General features: G+C 51.3%; 2 protein-coding genes across 2 annotated transcripts in view; both read left to right on the top strand.

Annotated features, from left to right (window-relative positions):
* LOC113841163 (uncharacterized) overlaps nucleotides 1-20,156 on the top strand; it is a 249,639-nt gene that overhangs the window by 101,903 nt on the left and 127,580 nt on the right. The window lies entirely within an intron of this gene.
* Nucleotides 11,152-12,266, top strand: LOC139999941 (olfactory receptor 14A16-like). Its single transcript, XM_072029612.1, has one exon. It carries the CDS (start codon nucleotides 11,152-11,154, stop codon nucleotides 12,109-12,111), a length of 960 nt encoding a protein of 319 aa, XP_071885713.1. The 3' UTR covers nucleotides 12,112-12,266.

The following is a 20,156-nucleotide window of genomic DNA, read 5'->3' as shown; positions in this document are numbered from 1 at the left end:
AAGATTACCCATAAGAACCCAAACTTCACTGAGGAAGGACTGTGAACAGGAGAGCTTGAGGATTTGAGGGATTTCACAGAAGAACTGGTCCACAGCATTGCCTTGGCAGAGGGACAGTGAAAATGTATTGGTAATGTGCAGCACAGCATTGAGAAAAGCAGAACCCCAGGCAGCTGCTGCTATCTGGGCACAAGCTCTGTTGTCCAGGAGGGTCCCATAGTGCAGGGGTTTGCAGATGGCAACGTAGCGGTCGTAGGCCATGATGGTGAGAAGAGAATACTCTGCTGACATCAAAAAGACAAACAGAAAGACCTGGGCTGCACATCCTGCATAGGAAATGGCCCTGGTGTCCCAGAGGGAATTGGCCATGGCTTTGGGGACAGTGGTGGAGATGCAGCCCAGGTCGAGGAGGGCGAGGTTGAGGAGGAAGAAGTACATGGGGGTGTGGAGGCGGTGGTCACAAGCTATGGCGGTGAGGATGAGGCCGTTGCCCAGGAGGGCAGCCAGGTAGATGCCCAGGAAGAATGTGAAGTGCAGGATCTGCAGCTCCCGTGTGTCTGCAAATGCCAGGAGGAGGAACTCGCTGATGGAGCTGCTGTTGGACATTTGATTCCTCTGGGCATGGGGACCTGTCTGAGGAGGGAAATACAGCAAAATGTTAGGCTCAGCCCTGTGAGCAAAACCTACTCTGTTTCTTGTTAAACCTCAGAACTGCTGCTTCCCTTTTAGGAAAACCTCTGCTGCACATTCCTTGGTAGAGCTCTGGTTTATGCTACCAGAGGGTGCCACTGGGAGCAAGGGACTCTGGAAGTCCTTGGCATTACTGCTGTACTCAAGTGAAATCTTGCCTGAGAGGCAAGGGCTCTGTCCCTTAGAGCAGAGTAAGGGCAGCTATCCTGTCCCAAAGTCCTGGTCACAGCTGCCCTGAACTGGCACCGCTTTGAACTCAAAGATACCATCATACTCAGGTGTTCCCTTAGAGAAGAGCCTGCACACTGCTCAGAGTAAAGGAATCCAGTTTCCAAGTGCAAATCTCCAATCTCCTGTGGCCTTGAGTGTGGTCTCAGTTCTCCACGTGTAGCAAGGGATACAGAGGGATCACTGCAGCTAACACAGAGATTTCCAGCAGCATTTCCATGCCCTTAGCCATCAGGTGTCTTCTCCATGGAAAGCACTGAGCTGCTATGGCAGAGCTGTGCCCTGGAGGGGGGCAGCCTGCAGCCCAGCAGAACTCTTGCAGGAAAAGTTTTGAATGCACTAAAAACAATGTGACCTGAAGACAGAGTGAGCTCATTCTCAGCCCCACACACAGCCCTACATGTCATGACGGGACATGGAGGCTGTTCCTCAATTTATGTATCTGAATGACAAGAATGTGAATCATTCTGAGCTGCACCTGACTTATTCTCTACATCACTGACTCCAAAGGAGGATCATGAATAAGTTCCCATGCCAATATCTCTGGTGGTCCATGCTGGAGGAGCGGAAGAGACCACAGGCTGTATTGTGGAAGACAGCAACTGTGCAGGGGTGGCAGAGAAATTTCAAAAGTCCCCCTTCTATGTTTCTGGGAGCAGCTATCTCTCACTCCCTGCCCATGGTTGTGAAGCCTGCGGCTGTCCCTGCCTGCAGCTGGGTCTCTGTCCCCACACCTCCTGCCTGCAGCTCACAGCCCCCATCCCACCTGCTGGGTGCTCAGCTCTGCCCTGCAGACACCTCCTGGCAGCAGGGCTCTGCCCAGGGGCAGCTCGCTGGGGACACGTCCTAGAGACCAGGTCACTCCAACCCTGCTGACACTGTGCAAGGAGTGGTGGAGGTTTCTAGGGGTTGAAGGGCAGGAAGGGACTTACTGGTGGTCATTGTAACCTCCTTAGGATGCCTTAGGACTCTCAGGCTTTTATAGGATAGCATCATATCTTTCTATTTCCACTGAACCAAAAAGAGAAACTGAAAGGAGAGGCTAAGGGAAGGTGAGAGTGAAGTTCCCTTTGAAATTCCCTTGGTGTGCTGTGGAGCTGTGAGCAGGCTGCACCAGGCAGCAGCCTCCCACCAGCAGCAGGACCCTGCCCTGCCAGGGGGGGCTCCTTCCACCAGCAGCTTCTCCCCGCAGCGCCCTGGGCAGCTCCCCGGGCAGGCTGAGTGCTGAGCCTGGCAGGCGGCAGAGGCCCTGCCCCGGCACACAGCCCCTGGGGCACAGCAGGGACCCTGCTCTGCACCACAGCCCTGGACACCCCTGCCTGCACCCCCAGCTTCTCCTGCCTCCAGGAACTGCGGCTGCATTGCCCTCCAGCCAGAGACTTACCGGGTGCAGGGCTGCGAAGTCTTCTCCTGCAGGGAGCTGTGGGCATGCTGCCACTTCTGCCTGCCTTTAAGCACTGTGTCTCTGCAGGCAGTGCCCCCAGGCCTGCTGCGCTGTGCAGAGGAGCTGCTCCTGGGCAGAGCTCTCTCTGTGCAGCGCTGCCCGCTTGCCAGGAGCTCCCCTTGGGCCCAGGAGCCCGGCCCAGCTCAGCAGCAGAGGCCCAGCCCAAGGCCTCCCTTGCTCTGCCCCCCACCAGGCTCCCTGCACATGGCCCTGGTGCTGCAGGGGAACCTGCTGGCAAACAGCCTGAAGGGATCCCTGGGGCTCCAGCCCTCCCATGGCACACACACTTCTTCACACCAGGGTCATTTCTCCTTACAGAACACCAATTAAGTGTAACAATCACATCTTCTTGTCCCAGTTTCATTTTTTACATGAAATCATGGTCAGGGACTGATCTCTTTCATCCCCACTTAAGGAATTAATTCAGCAGAGTCAGTCAAGGCATCTCATGCTGGTTGTTATTTCTGGGGCTGGAAAAGGATCTCAGCTCCCTCCCATAGGAGCTGGGATTCCTCAGGCCTCAGTTCAGGTGTCCACAGCATAGGCACCTTAATGCGAATTACTGAGCCACAGTAGCTCCTTAGTGGAGATGGAGGACAGGCAGGAGCTGTTCAGATGGAAATACCTGCTGAAATTTGAGGTTTATCCTTTCGTCTAATGGGGCATTCCTCAGGCCAACTGAAATGCCAGCAGATGCCACATGTAGGACAACTGAACCTGTCCCTACTCCTTATGTGCAGGGCAGCCTGCAGAGGCTGTCAGCAGAGCAAAAGGAGTCATGTGTCATAGGCAGAGCTAAACCTATTCTGTTCTCTTTTAAATGTTCTCTTTTTCCATTTCTCTTCTCTGTGACCCTTGGCTGTAATGGCTGTTGTGTCTCGGTCATCTCCACAGGGCCTCAGCTCTCACCAGCCAGGTCTCCCTGCCCTTTGTGCCTTGAGGCAGGACTCTGCAGGGCTACAACAGGTGTTGGGTGGGGATAAAATCCATGGTTACTTTGCAAACTACACCCTTAACAGTCCATGGAACTTAGGGGCCTGCATCCAAGGGTACAAGGAGAGTGTTCTGGCCTGGAGGTACTGGCTCCTTATGATCCCAGGAAGGGATCAGACAGCAGCATTCAGGTGCTGTAAGAGATCATTTAAATGCTCTTAGAGCTAAGACTATAAAGAGAGAAGACTATAGATGATCTGTTGAACTTGGTGTGACTTCATTCTAGACACAATACTCCACCGTTAGTCTCAGATCTCCATTACATGTTTGCACTGACCCTATGGGATTATTAAAGGGTGAACAAATTTTGCTGATCAGTCCTTGGCTCTGCAGTTGATGAATCAGCATATATATGGGAATCAGGGAATCTTGGGTGGTGCCATATTGCCACTGGTGCACCATTTGGGTAGCTACTGGCACGTCGACCCTCAGCAACCCCACAACTGAAGGATCCTGTGAGGCACCGGGCAAGGTAGAAAACTGTTGAATGTGCATAAATCACCATAAATCACCTCCAGCATGGCCAATTGCATCAGATATGGGCTGCCTCTCTCCCTGGTGGTCCATTTGCCTGGGTGATATACAACATCTTCCTTGAACGGATACCTTTCCTTTACACCTGACAGGAGTTACCTCAGGAGAGGGAGGATTTGTGCCCCCTTTGCAATTGCTTTGTCAATGCCCCCTTCCCTGGGGAGGGATCCCAGCTGCTTGGCTTCCCTGCCCTCTAATTCGAGGCTACTGGCCCTGTTATCCCAGTATCGGAGCAGCCAGGTGACAATGTGCTGGCCGAGATGATGGCTGAAATCTAATCAAACATCTCACAGCTCCCCAAGGAATAGTGATCAGATGCTTACTGCTGCTTTTATGTTATCTCTGTCTTTGTCCACACATTTCTCTGATGGCTTTACTTGGGAGGAGCCTGCCTCATCTTCTTCTTCCTCCTTCCCTCTAGGAGTAGGAGCTTCTTTCCTCATTTTATTTTATTCACATGTATATATTTGACTGATACAGGCACAGGTTGGTTCTCTAGCCCAGTCATAGGGATTGGAGTTGTGTAGATTGCAACTCAGCAATCTAAGCACCAGCACATCGCAGTGATTTCTGTCACTTTGGAATTGTCAGGATTCTTTTTTTTTTTTTTTTTTTTTTTTTTATGATTCTGCACTTCTTTGGGGGTGAAGTTAGAAAGCATTGGAGGTGCCCACAGTTCTAGGTGCCTGCCCATATCCTCCCACACACCCTGCCCCTCATAATTATCCTGCCTCAAGGCAGATCATTGTGTGGCATTCTGAAATAGTTTACTCTAACCTTAAACAAAACCTGAAACACATTCAGGACACAAAACAATATATACAGGCTGGTTTGAACATCCCATGGATTCAAAGTTTTGAAGAGCTATTGTAACTAGATGTGGGAAGAAGTGTTCCCCCTCATCCCTTCCATAGATTGGCTCCCTGAGGAGAAAAGTAAAGACTGTTAATTATAAATAGCTTCTGAGAGAAAGTTCCTCGAGCATGGAGGTGACAGCAATGCTGAGTACAACTACCAGATTTGTCTCATGACCAGTAATTTTATCACAACATAAGGCAGTGTTAGGCAGTAAACCAATAACCATAAACGAGCCCCCACAAAGGATAAACAGCACAACAGGGAACACACACAATATGTAATGTGCTATCCAACACAGTTCTGAGACCAAACAGGACTACTACACCAACAAAAAATGAACATTGTGGTCAGCAACTATGAAGCTGATATATTGCTTCTAACAACTTTATTTTATCATGATCCAGTCATATCTGTCATTATCTGAGCCCTTTATGGCCCCACACAGGATGCATTTGGGAAGGAGGGCATCCCACAGGAGGGACCCAGAGAGGGCAGAGATTGACCATCAAGGAGCAGTGGAAGCAATGTCATGGACTCACTGCAATTCCCAATTCTCCTGTTCCACCCAGGAGAAAGAGTTACAGGAGGCTGGATGGGGGGAATGGTGTTTTTAGTTTGCTTGTAGTTCCTCAAGGTTGTAGTGCACCAGTGATAGTCAATACATTATATTAATCTGCCTATGCTAAGTCTGTCTTGCCTGTGATGATAATTGGTACCCATGAGGATATTTGGTGGGTGACCTCCTGTTCTACCTCAAGCCTTGAGCTACTTTCATCATAATTTTCCCCCATTTTCCTTGTAGGTGGGGAAGTAAAGGAGCGGTGGCCATGGAGTCCACCTGTGTACCTGTGTAAAACCACCACAGTACACAGAAACTGGCTGGATAGCCGGGCCCAAAGAGTCGTGGTAAATGAAGTCTAGTCCAGTTGGAGGCCAGTCAATAGTGGCGTTCCCCAGGGCTCAGTACTGGGCACAGTCCTCTTTAATATCTTCATCGATGATCTGGACGAGGGCATTGAGTGCACCCTCAGTAAGTTTGCAGATGACACCAAGTTAGGTGCGTGTGTCGATCTGCTCGAGGGTAGGAAGGCTCTGCAGGAGGATCTGGATAGGCTGCACCGATGGGCTGAGGTCAACTGCATGAAGTTCAACAAGGCCAAGTGCCGGGTCCTGCACGTGGGGCGCAATAACCCCAAGCAGAGCTACAGGCTGGGAGATGAGTGGTTGGAGAGCTGCCAGGCAGAGAAGGACCTGGGAATATTGGTTAATAGTCCGCTGAATATGAGCCAGCAGTGTGCTCAGGTGGCCAAGAAGGCCAACGGCATCCTGGCTTGTATCAGAAACAGTGTGACCAGCAGGGCTAGGGAGGTGATCGTCCCCCTGGACTCGGCTCTGGTGAGGCCGCACCTCGAGTACTGTGTTCAGTTTTGGGCCCCTCGCTACAAGAAGGACATCGAGGTGCTTGAGCGAGTCCAGAGAAGGGCGACAAAGCTGGTGAGGGGCCTGGAGAACAAGTCCTATGAGGAGCGGCTGAGGGAGCTGGGCTTGTTCAGCCTGGAGAAAAGGAGGCTCAGGGGTGACCTTATCGCTCTCTACAGGTACCTTAAAGGAGGCTGTAGTGAGGTGGGGGTTGGTCTGTTCTCCCACGTGCCTGGTAACAGGACGAGGGGGCACGGGCTTCAGTTGTGCCAGGGGAGTTTTAGGTTGGACCTTAGGAAGAACTTCTTTACCGAAAGGGTTGTTAGACACTGGAACAGGCTGCCCAGGGAGGTGGTGGAGTCACCATCCCTGGAAGTCTTTAAAAGACGTTTAGATGTAGATCTTAGGGATATGGTTTAGTGGGGACTGTTAGTGTGAGGTCAGAGGTTGGACTCGATGATCTTGAGTTCTCTTCTAACCTAGAAATTCTGTGATTCTGTGATTCTGTGATTCAGTAGGGAGATTGGAAGGGTCCAGCACCAGGGCTGTGGCCATCCAGGGATGGCATCTCAGCACCCAGAACACGCTCTGGCAGCCTGGTGGCACAGGAGGGGCTGGTTCCCCTGAAGGAGATCAGTACAAGGGGAAGGCTTGATTTCCAACACAGGCATTTCTGGCACATTCCTGAGAGGCCTGTGGAGCTGCAGGACACACCAGTCTCTGGGACATCGGACGTCCTTCCTCCCAGAGCCAGATCCCGAAGAGGCAGCAGCTCCCAGGGAAACCTGGCCCTGGACTGTCCCCATCACAAGGAGGCTGAGCCATGCCCAGAGAAGCCCTGGGGCTTAGGGCACCCCTAGCATCAGGACCCAGGAATCCTGGCTACCACATACTCCCCTGAGCCCAGAGGGACACTCAGGCAAGGCTCTTGCAGCAGCTACCAGCCATTTCCAGCCCCCTGCAAAGCTTTGGACAGCTGACAGCCCCTGTGACACATCTTGGAAAGGGGCTCCTGACACCCTTACCTTTGGGGGAGAGCTGCAGGAGCACTGGTAACTGGGAAGTCATGTCAGAGGTGATGGTCATGCTCCAGCAGCCCTCCATCTCGTTTGCTGCTAGCCCTCAGCTCAGGACAAGGGATGCCCGCCCTGGCTCCTCAACCACAGCTCCTCTGCAAGGTGCCCCTGCTCCTCCGCCCGTCAGTGAGGGTCGCCCAGTGCAAGCTTGCTGCCTGCTGACCCCACTCCTGGCCACACAAGGACAGCGCTGGGGAGCACCCAAGCAGTGCCCAGCAGGGACCAGGCCTTGCAGGGAAGTGCCAGCACTGCTGCTGCTCCAGTGACGATATCCTGCTGATGCAGTGCATCCCCTGTGACATCAGCACATGTCATTAGAAGGCCTGTGAGGTCAGCAGCATGGAGACAGCACAGATCGGGAGAGAGACGAGAGATTTCCCTTCTTGTCATGAGGAACAGTCACCGCCCTTCTGCCCAGTTCATTCCTAGCGGTTCCTGACCGATCCGACAAAGGCCACGGAATAAAGGAAGTGGAGCGCTGGAGAAGTCACTGCTGTGTTCCTGCCCCAACACGCCTGTGCTCTTGGAAGCCCTTCCAGGAAGGTGGGGTTTGAGGCTTGTCCTGGGGCTGGGCTTTTTTCAAACGATGAGAGCGAAGGCACCTGGGATGCAGCAGCCCCTCAGTGTGCCTGAACTCCTCTGCACCGCATGTCACTCACCTGGAGAAGTAGGATGCGTTATGTGGAGGGAATTGCAGCACATTCCCAGGCCTTCCTCCAGGCAGAGGGCCTTTGTGGTGTTGGGGCATCCCTGAGGGCCAGTTTTGGAGCTGGGGCCAATCTCCAGGCAGGAGAAGGGGCTGCTGAAAATGTCCTTGGCTATGGGCATCCTGTGATCAAGGGACACAGAAAAAAATCACTGGGCTGTGTCTTGACTAAGTAAGGGATGGGGGTAAGACGCAGCAGCAGTGTTTGCAAACCAAAGGACACAAGTGGAAACCTCGGTGTGACGTGCCTCATATCCGTGCACTGCCTGCCTCTAACAGATAGAGGTGGGACAGACCTTGGCTCACTGCAGCCCTGGGAAACGGTCACTTGCTCATAAGCACCAGGTCTACCAGAGATGCCCTCAGGGGTGCCCGTTAAGTACCAGCTGTGAATGGCCAGAGCTGTCCTGTGAGTCCTGTGCTGCCCATGTCAGCTGCATGCTCCAGTGGTGCTGGGCAGCGTTGGCATCTCAGGTAGCACTGCAGGCCTGGAAGTGGCTTTAAATGGAGCAGCTGCCCTGAATTTCATTAGGGAATGTAGGGATGTCCATGAGACAAGTGCCGTTACAGTCCCTGGAGATGGAAGAAAAACTAGAGGGAGAGAGAGACTCAGCTCTCCCTGTGGCACAGTTCTCCATTGGGTCAGGTGGATGCCTCTACAGGCTGCCCTGAGCCTACTGAGGAGGGACAGGTTTACTTGTCCTAAATGGGTGCATTTGCTGTCATTTCAGCTGGCCAAAGGCATTCCTCACCAGCCTCCAATGGGATGCCCCCAGGTGCTGCCCTGTCCCTCAGGGTTTCTCCATGAGAGCTTGCAGATGCCTGCACGTACCTCTGCCCCCTGACCTGTCACCAGGTGTTTGCAGCCCCCTGATTTCCTCCATCTCTATTAATGATCCTGGAGCTCACCTGCAGGTGCCCACATGGTGGACATCAAAGTGAGTGCAGAGGAATCCCAGGTCCTGTGGGTTTGTGGCAGGCATGGGAGGGATCTGAGTCCCATTCGAGCCCCAGGACAAAAACCCAGCATGAGATGTTGGGTTATCTGGCTGTGCTGAATCCCTTCCATAAGCAGGGGGTTAAAGGAGGTCTATGACCGTGTCTGGGTGTCCCACCATCAACTGGCATGAGAAGAGAAGACTGCTACAGATAATTATTTTTTTGCTTAGAGAAAAGAGCCTAATGTCAAGAGGTGTGTGTGCCAGGTGAGGGAGGGAAGCCCAGGGATCCCTTCAGGCTGTTTGCCAGCAGGTTCCCCTGCAGCCCCAGGGCCATGTGCAGGGAGCCCGGTGGGGGGCAGAGCAAGGGAGGCCTTGGGCTGGGCCTCTGCTGCTGAGCTGGGCCGGGCTCCTGCGCCCAAGGGGAGCTCCTGGCAAGCGGGCAGCGCTGCAGAGAGACAGCTCTGCCCAGGAGCAGCTCCTCTGCACAGCGCAGCAGGGCTGGGGGCACTGCCTGCAGAGACACAGTGCTTAAAGGCAGGCAGAAGTGGCAGCATGCCCAGAGCTCACTGGGGGAGAAGACTTCCCAGCCCTGCACCCGGTAAGTCTTTGGCTGGAGGGCAATGCAGCCGCAGTTCGTGGAGGCAGGAGAAGCCGGGGGTGCAGGCAGGGGTGTCCAGGGCTGTGGTGCAGAGCAGGGTCCCTGCTGTGCCCCAGGGGCTGTGTGGTGGGGCAGGGTCTCTGCCGCCTGCCAGGCTCAGCACTCAGCCTGCCCAGGGAGCTGCCCAGGGCGCTGCGGGGAGAAGCTGTGGGGTGGAAGGAGCCCCCCCGGCAGGGCAGGGTCCTGCTGCTGGTGGGAGGCTGCTGACTGGGGCATACTGCTCACAGCTCCTCAGCTCAACCAGAGTGTATCTAAAGGGTCTTTGCAAGAGCCGGGATAAAGTAGGGGATTTCAGCTTCAGTCACAGCTTTTCTGAGCCTCCTGAACTTCCAATCTTCTCTACTTGCCTCAGCTGTAATAGAAATATATGCTGCTAATTCCAAGAAGTGCTTGAGACTCTGTGATGGCTGAGAGGTTACAAGGATCTTTTCCTTCCCCTCAGCCCATAGACCACCACTCGTGCAGTGTCAGCAGGATCTGTGTGACCTGGGCTCTAGGACAATCCCCCAGCAAGCTGCCCCTGGGCAGAGCCCTGCTGCCAGGAGGTGTCTGCAGGGCAGAGCTGAACACCCAGCGGGTGGGATGGGGGCTGTGAGCTGCAGGCAGGAGGCGTGGGGACAGAGACCCAGCTGCAGGCAGGGACAGCAGCAGGTAGCACAGCCATGGGCAGGGAATGGCAGGACACTGCTAACAGAGTAGTCTGGCACCTCTCTGCCCTCTAGCCCACAAGATTAAGGACATGACTTATAACCTCAGTACCAGGACCTCACTCACAGCAGGCCCTTCTGAGTTCCTGTTGGTCCCTCGCCTTGCCTCCCCTGGCAGGAGCCCTGTGCTCTTCCTCTCTCTTCTTGGAGCTGCAGCTGCTGTTCTTGCTTTATGGCTCCCTGCAGATGGGGAGATGGGGCTTTCAGCTGCAGCTCATGCACTGACCCTTTGGGTCCCACCACGCAGATGTGTCCGTAGGAGGACGGTGCCCAGAGTTCCCCTTCTAACCTGTGGGGCTCTCGGCATTGCAGTCTGTGGGGCATGGACAAAGCCATATCTCCTTCTAGGGACTTTCTGAGGCCACAATCATTGAGTAGCTCAATGTGGGTAACTCGACTGAGCCCTAGAGACCAGGGTAGATGGCAGACTGGCTATCCTCACTGCACTAAGGACAGTCACTTTGCCTTCCGGGACTCACAAAAGCTCACCTGGTATTTCTTACAACTGCCAGGGTTTTCTACCCTCTAAAAATGCTCCTGAGTGTGATGCAGATAGAACAAAGTAAATTACAAGTACATCAGTAAAGAGTGTTGAGAGTGGTAATGCTGTTAAGTCCAATACATCAGAGGTAGATTTAATCAGAGATCACTCCTGGTTTCTTTTTGTGTAGAGCTGTAGGACAGATCTGAATCCTCCAGCACACACAGAAGAGACCGCTGCTCCCAGGGCCACATTCCTCCAGCACCAACCAGACCTCAAGCAAGGGAGCAACAGAAATGCCTCAGAAAGGGGAAAGTCACTGTAGGGGTATTTGGACGGGAAGATAAATAGGTTTTCTCTCCTAATGATCACTATCTTTTCTTCCTTGGGTATTCCCCTTTGTCCAGGAGGATCAGATGTCCAACAGCAGCTCCATCACCGAGTTCCTCCTCCTGCCATTCGCAGACACGTGGGAGCTGCAGCTCCTGCACTTCGCGCTCTTCCTGGGCATCTACCTGGCTGCCCTCCTGGGCAACGGCCTCATCCTCACCGCTGTAGCCTGCGACCACCGCCTCCACACCCCCATGTACTTCTTCCTCCTCAACCTCGCCCTCCTCGACCTGGGCTGCATCTCCACCACTCTCCCCAAAGCCATGGCCAATTCCCTTCATGATACCAGGGCCATTTCCTACTCAGGATGTGCTGCACAGGTCTTTCTGTTTCTTTTCTTGATATCAGCAGAGTTTTTTCTTCTCACTGTCATGTCCTATGACCGCTACATTGCCATCTGCAAGCCCCTGCACTACGGGAGCCTCCTGGGGAGCAGAGCTTGTGCCCAGATGGCAGCAGCTGCCTGGGGCAGTGGGGTTCTCTGTGCTCTGCTGCACACTGCCAATACATTTTCCCTGCCCCTCTGCCAAGGCAATGCTGTGGACCAGTTCTTCTGTGAAGTCCCCCAGATCCTCAAGCTCTCCTGCTCACACTCCTACCTCAGGAATGCTTGGGTACTTATGATTGGTGTCCCTTTAGCATCCATGTGCTTTTCTTTAATTATTTTTTCCTATGTGCAGGTCTTCAGGGCCGTGCTGAGGATGCCCTCTGAGCAGGGCCAGCACAAAGCCTTCTCCACGTGCCTCCCTCACCTGTTTGTGGTCTCCCTGTTTGTCATCACTGGACTTTTTGCCTACATGAAGCCCTCCTCAATCTCCTTCCCAGCCCAGGACCTGATGGTGTCATTTCTGTACTCAGTGATGCCTCCAGTAGTGAACCCCCTCATCTACAGCATGAGGAACCAGGAGCTCAAGGGTGCCATTAGGAAAATGATTTCAGGGATGTTTCTGAAAAGTGATAAATTACCACTTTTTCTCCACAAATGACTTCCTGGGTACTTGTTTCAGGATCATTATTGTTACATTTATCTTTGTTGTCATTCCCATTCATTAGTTTATTAGATTTATTTATTTTTAATATGTATATCTACTGTACACTGAGGAATGAAACTGTTTTTTTAGTACTCTCTCTTAACATCTGCTTAATAAAACAGGATCTCCCCAACAGACTGCCTGAAATTCTGCTTCTTCTTTCAAAGCTGATGCCAGATGCCAGTAACACGGCTGAGCAGTGTGGTGGTTTCACACCAATGGGCAGCTGAGCTCCAGCACATCACACTCATCACACTTTCATCCCCTCCTCAAAGGAGCAGCCGGAGAAAACAGAGTGGAAAGGGCTCCTTTTTTTTTTTTTTTTTTTTTTGAAGATACAGGTAGAAGGCTTACCATTTGCAGTCTTGGGCAAAACAGATTCAGTGTAGGGAGATTAAGATCACTTAATGAGATTTAACTAACTGACTGGAGCAGTGAGGAACTAAAAACAAAAAGTTTCTCACTCTTATCTCTCCCAGCTGCTGTTGTGTAGCAGCTTATTTTTTACCCTTTCTTAAAAATGTTTTCACAGAAATGCAAACACCATTGCTTATTGGCTTGAATCTAGCTTGCGGCAGGCCCCTAGTCTAACATGGGGCTGCTTCTGGGTTCTTCTCAAAGAAGCCACCCCTATGGCACCCTGCTATCAAAACCTTGCCAAGTTAACTCACTACAGGAGGGATACAAATTTAATCAGAAGGTTGGAGCACCTCTTGTATGAAGAGAGTTTGAGAGAGGTGGGGATGTTCAGCCTGGAGAAGAGAAGTCTCTGGGGTGACCTCATTGCAGCTTTTCTTTTTTTTTTTTCTTTTTTTTTTTTTTCCTTTTTTTTTTTTATAAAAAAAAGACCCTTAAAGGGACCTTAAAGAGGTCTTTTTAAAAGTACTTTTTTAAAAATACTTTTCAGTACTTAAAAGGGTGAAGAGGGATTATTTGGCTATATGATGATAGGAAAAGGGGGAATAGTCTTAAAATAAAAGAATATAGATTGTTATTATACTTTGTAGGAAATTAACCTGGCTGCCCTCCTGGGCAACGGCCTCATCCTCACAGCTGTAGCCTGCAACCACTGCCTCCACACCCCCATGATACCAGGGCCATTTCCTATGCAGGATGTGCTGCACAGGTCTTTTTCTTTTTCTTTTTAATGTCAGCAGAGTTTTTTCTTCTCACTGTCATGTCCTATGACCGCTACGTTGCCATCTGCAAGCCCCTGCACTACGGGAGCCTCCTGGGGAGCAGAGCTTGTGCCCAGATGGCAGCAGCTGCCTGGGGCAGTGGGGTTCTCTGTGCTCTGCTGCACACTGCCAATACATTTTCCCTGCCCCTCTGCCAAGGCAATGCTGTGGACCAGTTCTTCTGTGAAGTCCCCCAGATCCTCAAGCTCTCCTGCTCACACTCCTACCTCAGGAATGCTTGGGTACTTATGACTGGTGTCCCTTTAGCATCCATGTGCTTTTCTTTAATTATTTTTTCCTATGTGCAGGTCTTCAGGGCCGTGCTGAGGATGCCCTCTGAGCAGGGCCAGCACAAAGCCTTTTCCACGTGCCTCCCTCACCTGTTCGTGGTCTCCCTGTTTTTCAGCACTGTCATTTTTGCCTACCTGAAGCCCCCCTACATCTCCTCCCCATCCCTGGATCTGGTGGTGACAGTTTTGTACTCAGTGGTTCCTCCAGCCATAAACCCCCTCATCTACAGCATGAGGAACAAGGAGCTCAAGGATGCACTGCAGAAACTCATGAGTGGGTGTACATCAGAAGTAATGTCCTGCCTGTCTTCTCCTGAATAGCACTGGTAATATAACTCATGCCATACCAAACTTGTCTTTTGTTCTTGAGTGGTTTTTTTTGTTTGTTTGTTCATTATTGGGGAGAGGGCCATCAACGTAATCCATATAAATTGTCATTGTTTAGCCCACTCCTGTGTTTAAACAAAATAAATGAACCTGCACTGAAGAGTGTGTCTGAGATGCTTTTTCTGAGAATTTTGCTGGGGGTTCCATGGTAATGCCCATGGGCAGAAGTGGAAAGCAATAGAGTCCCATCAGAACAGCACTGCCAGGAAGCACCGGTGTTTGGTCTGTCTGGGGCAGCTCTTGCTCCATCTCCACACTCTCCTTCTGAGCCTTTTCTGTTGGCATAAGCCTGATTGTTCCTGCAGCTTGGTCACAGTACTGCTGTGTGGCAACCCTGTGACCAATCCTATGGACAGGCAACGGGCATTTTTGTGATACAGATGGCCTCCAGAACAGCATTTCCATCCCATAATGTGATTCAGCTCAGGGTAGCGCCTAGGGTTCAAGTCTTCCTTCACAGTTTCTGTCAAGAACATTGCAGTCCAGAAATGGATTCTAAAGGGGGACCTGGCTTTGCCTGTTTCTCCATGGGCTCAGGGTGAAGTGATCAGAGCCCCAGCTGGGTGTTTGAGGGCATGGGGACTCACTCAGGTGTTGCTTGTTGGTGTTCAGCACTCAGGCAGATGGTGAGGAGTCTCCAATTAACCTGCCTGGGGCACTACAACATGTGCTGGGGCTGGTGGCAGGTGAGCAGTTTTTGGAAGGAATCAGGAGAGCCCAGGGGAGCTGCAGGGACAGTGTGTCCCAGGGGGTCAGCAGTGAATGGAGCCCACAGAGCATGAGCCTCTTCCAGGTGGAGTCCCCCTGTGATAAAGTGTTAAATCTGGATGTGAGCAGGAAAAGAAGAGCCCCGTGACCCAGGGGACATAGCAGGAATGGGGAAAGAAGTCTGGTGAGCGAATGCGGAATGTGAATAGTGGAATGCCATAGGGTGCAGCACCCAAACACTTCTTGTGGCACTGGAAAGAAGGCAGGCTACCTCTGAGCACCCTCGACAGCCACAGAAGAGCTGGTGTGGGAGGCAGTCAGTGGAAGAGCCCTATGAGCTGTCTCTGCCTCCCAGCCTGCCCAGCACAGCCCTGCAGAGTGCCCCTGTGTCCCAGACACCACAGCCCCCTTGCTCTGTAAAGCAGTACCACCAGCTGGGGAGGTAGGGAGCATGGGGAGAGGGTGCAGGAATGGTTGGCCAGGCCAGCACAGGCGTGCTCCTTCCTGGGAAAGGCTCTCTGTTGAGGTGGGAAGTCCTCGGAGGAGAGTGGGGCCCCGTGTGTGTGCAGGGGATCCCTGGAAAGAGAAACCCCTGGGTACTTCTGCAGCTTGGAGCAGGCTGCCAGGGCTCGGTGTCAGCAGGAGCTGCCTGAGAAGCTCCAGGACCAGGGCTCTCAGCCCAGCTCAGAGAGGTGGTTTGTTCGTCCACAGTGGGACACAGAATGGCTCACTCAGAGTCCGGATGTGCCTGGTACAGTTGAGGCTTCAGCATGCGCAGTGTACACGTGCTGAGGTGAACCTGAGGCTGCACAAATGCCCTCAGCCAGTGTCCATTCCTCATGCCGTGGAGGGTTGGGAGAATGAAGGCTGGTCAGCCTCACTTCAGTCCCTGGGAAGGTGATGGGGCAAGCTTTTCCACAGCTACATCCAGGCACTTGATGGAAAAAAACAGGATTGCTGAACCCACAGGGGAGGGGAAGGAAAGGAAAACAAAGGGAAGAGAAGGTGCCTACCTGTCTTTAGCAAGGCCTTTGGCTTTGTCTCAGAGAATTCTTATAGCCAGAATGGTGCTATGTGGACTTCACAAATGGATGAGTGGGGCACTTTGCTGGACAATCAGGCCCAGATATCATCCATGACACATAGTGCTGTCAGTCAGTTCTTAGCATCATCCCTCAGCGATCAGCACTTGGGGCAGCACTGCTGAATGTCGTTATTAACTCTCTGAACTACCAGATGGAGCACACTTTCAGATCTTTTCTGGATGGTGTCAAGCTCGGAGAAGCCCTTGATCAATCTTATCTACCTTGATCAGAAAAGTTGAAGAAGATAAAAATCAGAGGTCTCTTGGAACATTTATTTGTTTATTGTGATTCAATGACCTGTCTTTCAGAGAGCTCTCTGAAGACATAGCAGGCAGAGGAAGAAGAAAAGAGAGAGAGGCAGAGGCAGAGATATGTCTTGTGTTACTATGACCATGGTAGATCCTGCAAAGAACAATTTGAAGCAGTAGTAGAAAATTTACTTTATAAACTAAGGGTAGAAAAATTACTTGATAAGATTACTTTTTTTTTTTATCTCCTCAGGTCCTGGCTGACAATGACAGTGCCGGGTTAATAAGTTGAGGTCTGTGGTGCCTCAGAAACTTAACAACTAGTAGGAAGCCTCTGGTCAACTCAATCTCTGGAGCTGACAGGCCAGCAGCAGTAACATGGCTGGGGACAAGGCCTGTTAGGTGACTGCTTCCTGAAGCAGCTGATGTCTCAGCCCTTGCCTCCTGGCTGACATCTGTGCTTTTTAGCTCACACCTGCCAGCATCCCTGATAAGGCAGCAAAAGGCACCTGCTTGGCACACTGATTGTGAGATGCCTTCTGTCTGAGAGCCTGATAGGCCCCATGCAGGAAGAGGCCTTGGGTGTAGGTTTTTACATCCCTTCTGCCTGAGCACATGGTGGGACAGCAACAGGCACACAACTTGGTTACGTCTACCAGAGAAGCTGGAAGGCCAGCAGCGGGCATGTGTCTTGGAAGATCCTGGTGAGGATTCTCTGGTGGTGGGAAATAGCAGGAGAGAGTCACAAGTGGGACAAAGTGCTGCTTGGAAGGTAAGAGTGGGAATGAGGACGAGGAAATGTCACTGAAAGGGTAGTGCTGTGGGACCTGACATCACCCAGAAGGAGTCTGTGGTCAGCCCATGCCACTGTGTTTCAAAGGACAGCCAGGGAGGATGGGCAGATATCAGTGAAAGTAAGGAAATGCCAGGGTGAGGCAAAGTGGAGAAGTGAAGTGCGTGTCTATAGCCTGCAGGGAGAATAGGGCAAGAATTGGACAGTGCAGGATAGCCTGTGGTGATGAAGACCACATCTTTGTCCCCCTGGCTATGGCAGTTGTCTCTGCTACTGATGCTCACAAGGACACATGCTGTACTTGTGACACTGGGGCCTTGAAACACAGTGGGTAGGCCAGCAGGTGTCATAGCATTGTCCTTCACACAGCATCACACACCCCACATCCCACTGCCCCAGGAAGAGCCCTGAGCCATGGGTGAGAGACAGGACCTCCCTGCCCAGGGGCTGGGGCCAGGGCTTGGCCTTTCTGCTTCACCAAACAAACCAAGGCCTTTACTCAGCATCAGAGTCTCCTGCCCAGTGCCTTTGCCTACCTGCAATCATGGCCTCCAGTTGTCTGCTCTAACAAGTCCATGGGGAGGCTTTGTCAGTAATGACCCTCACTGGGGCCCATTAATACTCGCAGACACTTCAAAGTTTCATTCTGACTTTGACTTCTCCTGCAGTTACATCATTCTCCTCTCACTACCTGAGGTTTATGGACTCAGCACCAAATGCAGCATGGGGCTCATTACCATTCAGCCATTTTCATCCGGTCTTTCAGACTTACACAGTTAATTAGTGAGGTTTCAAGAATGCAGTTTAAAGAGAAAGTATTCAATGACCAGATTTCTAAGAGCATTTTCCTTCTTTAAGATTATTTTCCATTAGTTTAGAGTTTTCAGAAGAACTGATAGCATCATTCTCTAGTTGTCATGGATTCAATGTGCCTCCTAAGTAGATCTGGATGTGTAGGAAAAGCAGTCCCTTGAAGTCCTAGACTGTATGGACAACCTTGCTGCTCAGCTCTCCATCCCCACCACTTCTCTCATCAGCCACCTGGGACTTGCATCACTTTTCCTTACATCAGACTTCTCCACTGAAGTCCACAGAAGGGTGTTACAGCATCTTTTCACCAAGTCCCACCTCCTTTCCTCAGACAACTGGCTGCACACAGGCAGTTTTGGATGTTGTTATTAACATTTAACAACAAACAAGCAAACCCCAAAGTCCCCAACAGTGAGCCAAATCCAAGTTGCCTCCAATGAGGTGCACCTTCCACAAGGGATGACTATACAAGAAATTTTTGACATGGGTAGGAAATGATGAATAGAAATGCAATTACAGATTTGGGTGTAGGGTTGATGAGATAGGAGAGTGAAATACGGGCAAGCTTGAATAGTCCTCAAGTTCTGAGAACCAACTGTGCAGGTGAGTGGTATCTGAATGATCAAAGAGTGAGGGGAGGGGAATCTGGAGAAGAATGGAGAGTGCACATGTCCAGATAGTCTGATGGAAATGTGACTTCCAACATGGTCTGTTTCATAAAGCCAGGCGAAAATACCAGAAAGACTAGGGAGATGAAGTGCAGAGCATAAGAGACAGAGTTATGCAAGTACAGGGGAAGATTGGTATTTTTTCTCTCAGACAGGATTCAAACAGAATTGTTCTTTATGGACACGAATTGTTAACACATTCCTCACATCTTGCTGCAATAAACATCCAAGGGAAAAAAATGTCATGGGACAACTCAAACATTGTATTAGAAGTGTTCAATCATTTCAGCTGATTGAAGTGTGCTGATTGAAGTGAAATGATTGAAATGGTTAAAATAATTGGAGGCAATGGGCCTACAGCCCAGCTCAGCTCTTCAGCGCAACTCAGGCCTACAGCCATAAAATAACAATTTTCTCTCCTGCATGGAGCCCAGTTACCATAAAACACTCCCTGCCCTGCAGTTTGTCATGCCACCCCTCACTCCTGGCACAGAGCAGATCTGTGAAATGTTGTCCTCTCCTTCCTTTTAGAGGCCCAGATGATGTAGGCAATGGTATCTGAGTTATCAAGTGTGGGTATAGGTATAGCAAACTACGGATCAATGGGGGATAATGTGATTGGTGAGAACTGATAATTGAGCAGGGGACTGCATGCAAGAAAGGAAGGGATTACAGTGTCTTGAGGAGGAAGAATCCTGTGGAAGAGGAGGGGAGAGGGTTACAAGGGGCCAGCTGCATGTGGATATGGGGCTGGTCAGGGCTGGTCATGTCAGGCCCTGTGCCTGATCACTGTCCTGCCCTCTCATTCAACTCTGATGCTGTCTATTTGCTGTGTGAGTGTGCTCACTCCTGGGTGTGTCGGGGGTGAATCATACAATCATGGAACCACACAGCCATGTGTGCGTCTGTACCCATGGGTAATTGCTCTATACATGTATTACTCTAAGAGCACAATAAATCAAATGATACCAAAGAGAATAATAACAATATTGACAATGAAAGAAGGACCAGGTGTGAGGGGAGGTACCAAGTTAAGTCATTTCTGGAAAAAGAGGGGAAATTTGTCACTATTCAGAAGCATTCATGAAATCATTTTCCTAATAGCCCACTTGAGCTCTTTGTTCCTCATGCTGTAGGTGAGGGGGTTCAATGTTGGAGGCATCACTGAGTACAGAACTGCCATCACCAGGTTTAGGGATGGAGAGGAGTTGGAGGGGGGCTTCAGGTAGGCAAAAAGGGCAGTGCTGATAAACAGGGAGACCACAAACAGGTGAGGGAGGCACGTGGAAAAGGCTTTGTGTCGCCCCTGCTCTGAGGGCATCCTCAGCACAGCCCTGAAGATCTGCACATAAGAAAAAAGAATGAAAACAAAACACATTGACGATAAACAGGCACCAGTCACAAGCACCCAAAAACTCCTCAGGTAGGAGCATGAGCAGGAGATATTCAGGATCTGGGGGATCTCACAGAAGAACTGGTCCACTGCATTGCCTCTGCACAATGGCAGTGAAAATGTATTGGCAGTGAGCAGCAGAGCATAGAGAACCCCACTGCCCCAGGCAGCTGCTGCCATCTGGGAACAAGCTCTGCTGCCCAGGAGGCTCCCATAGTGCAGGGGCTTGCAGATAGCAACGTAGCGGTCATAGGCCATGACGGTGAGAATAAAATATTCGGCTGATATCAGCAAGGAAAAAAGAAAGACCTGTGCAGCACATGCTGAGTAGGAAATGGCCCTGGTATCATGAAGGGAATTGGCCATGGCTTTGGGGACAGTGGTGGAGATGCAGCCCAGGTCGAGGAGGGCGAGGTTGAGGAGGAAGAAGTACATAGGGG

This window comes from Anas platyrhynchos, chromosome 30 (genome assembly GCF_047663525.1).
Source record: "Anas platyrhynchos isolate ZD024472 breed Pekin duck chromosome 30, IASCAAS_PekinDuck_T2T, whole genome shotgun sequence".
NCBI classification, from domain to species: domain Eukaryota; kingdom Metazoa; phylum Chordata; class Aves; order Anseriformes; family Anatidae; genus Anas; species Anas platyrhynchos.
This window is presented reverse-complemented; position numbering and strand designations above follow the sequence as displayed.

What these genes read in the sequence shown, in the direction of transcription:
- LOC139999941 (XM_072029612.1), top strand. Translation starts at nt 11,152, where the DNA reads ATGTCCAACAGCAGCTCCATCACCGAGTTCCTCCTCCTGCCATTCGCA.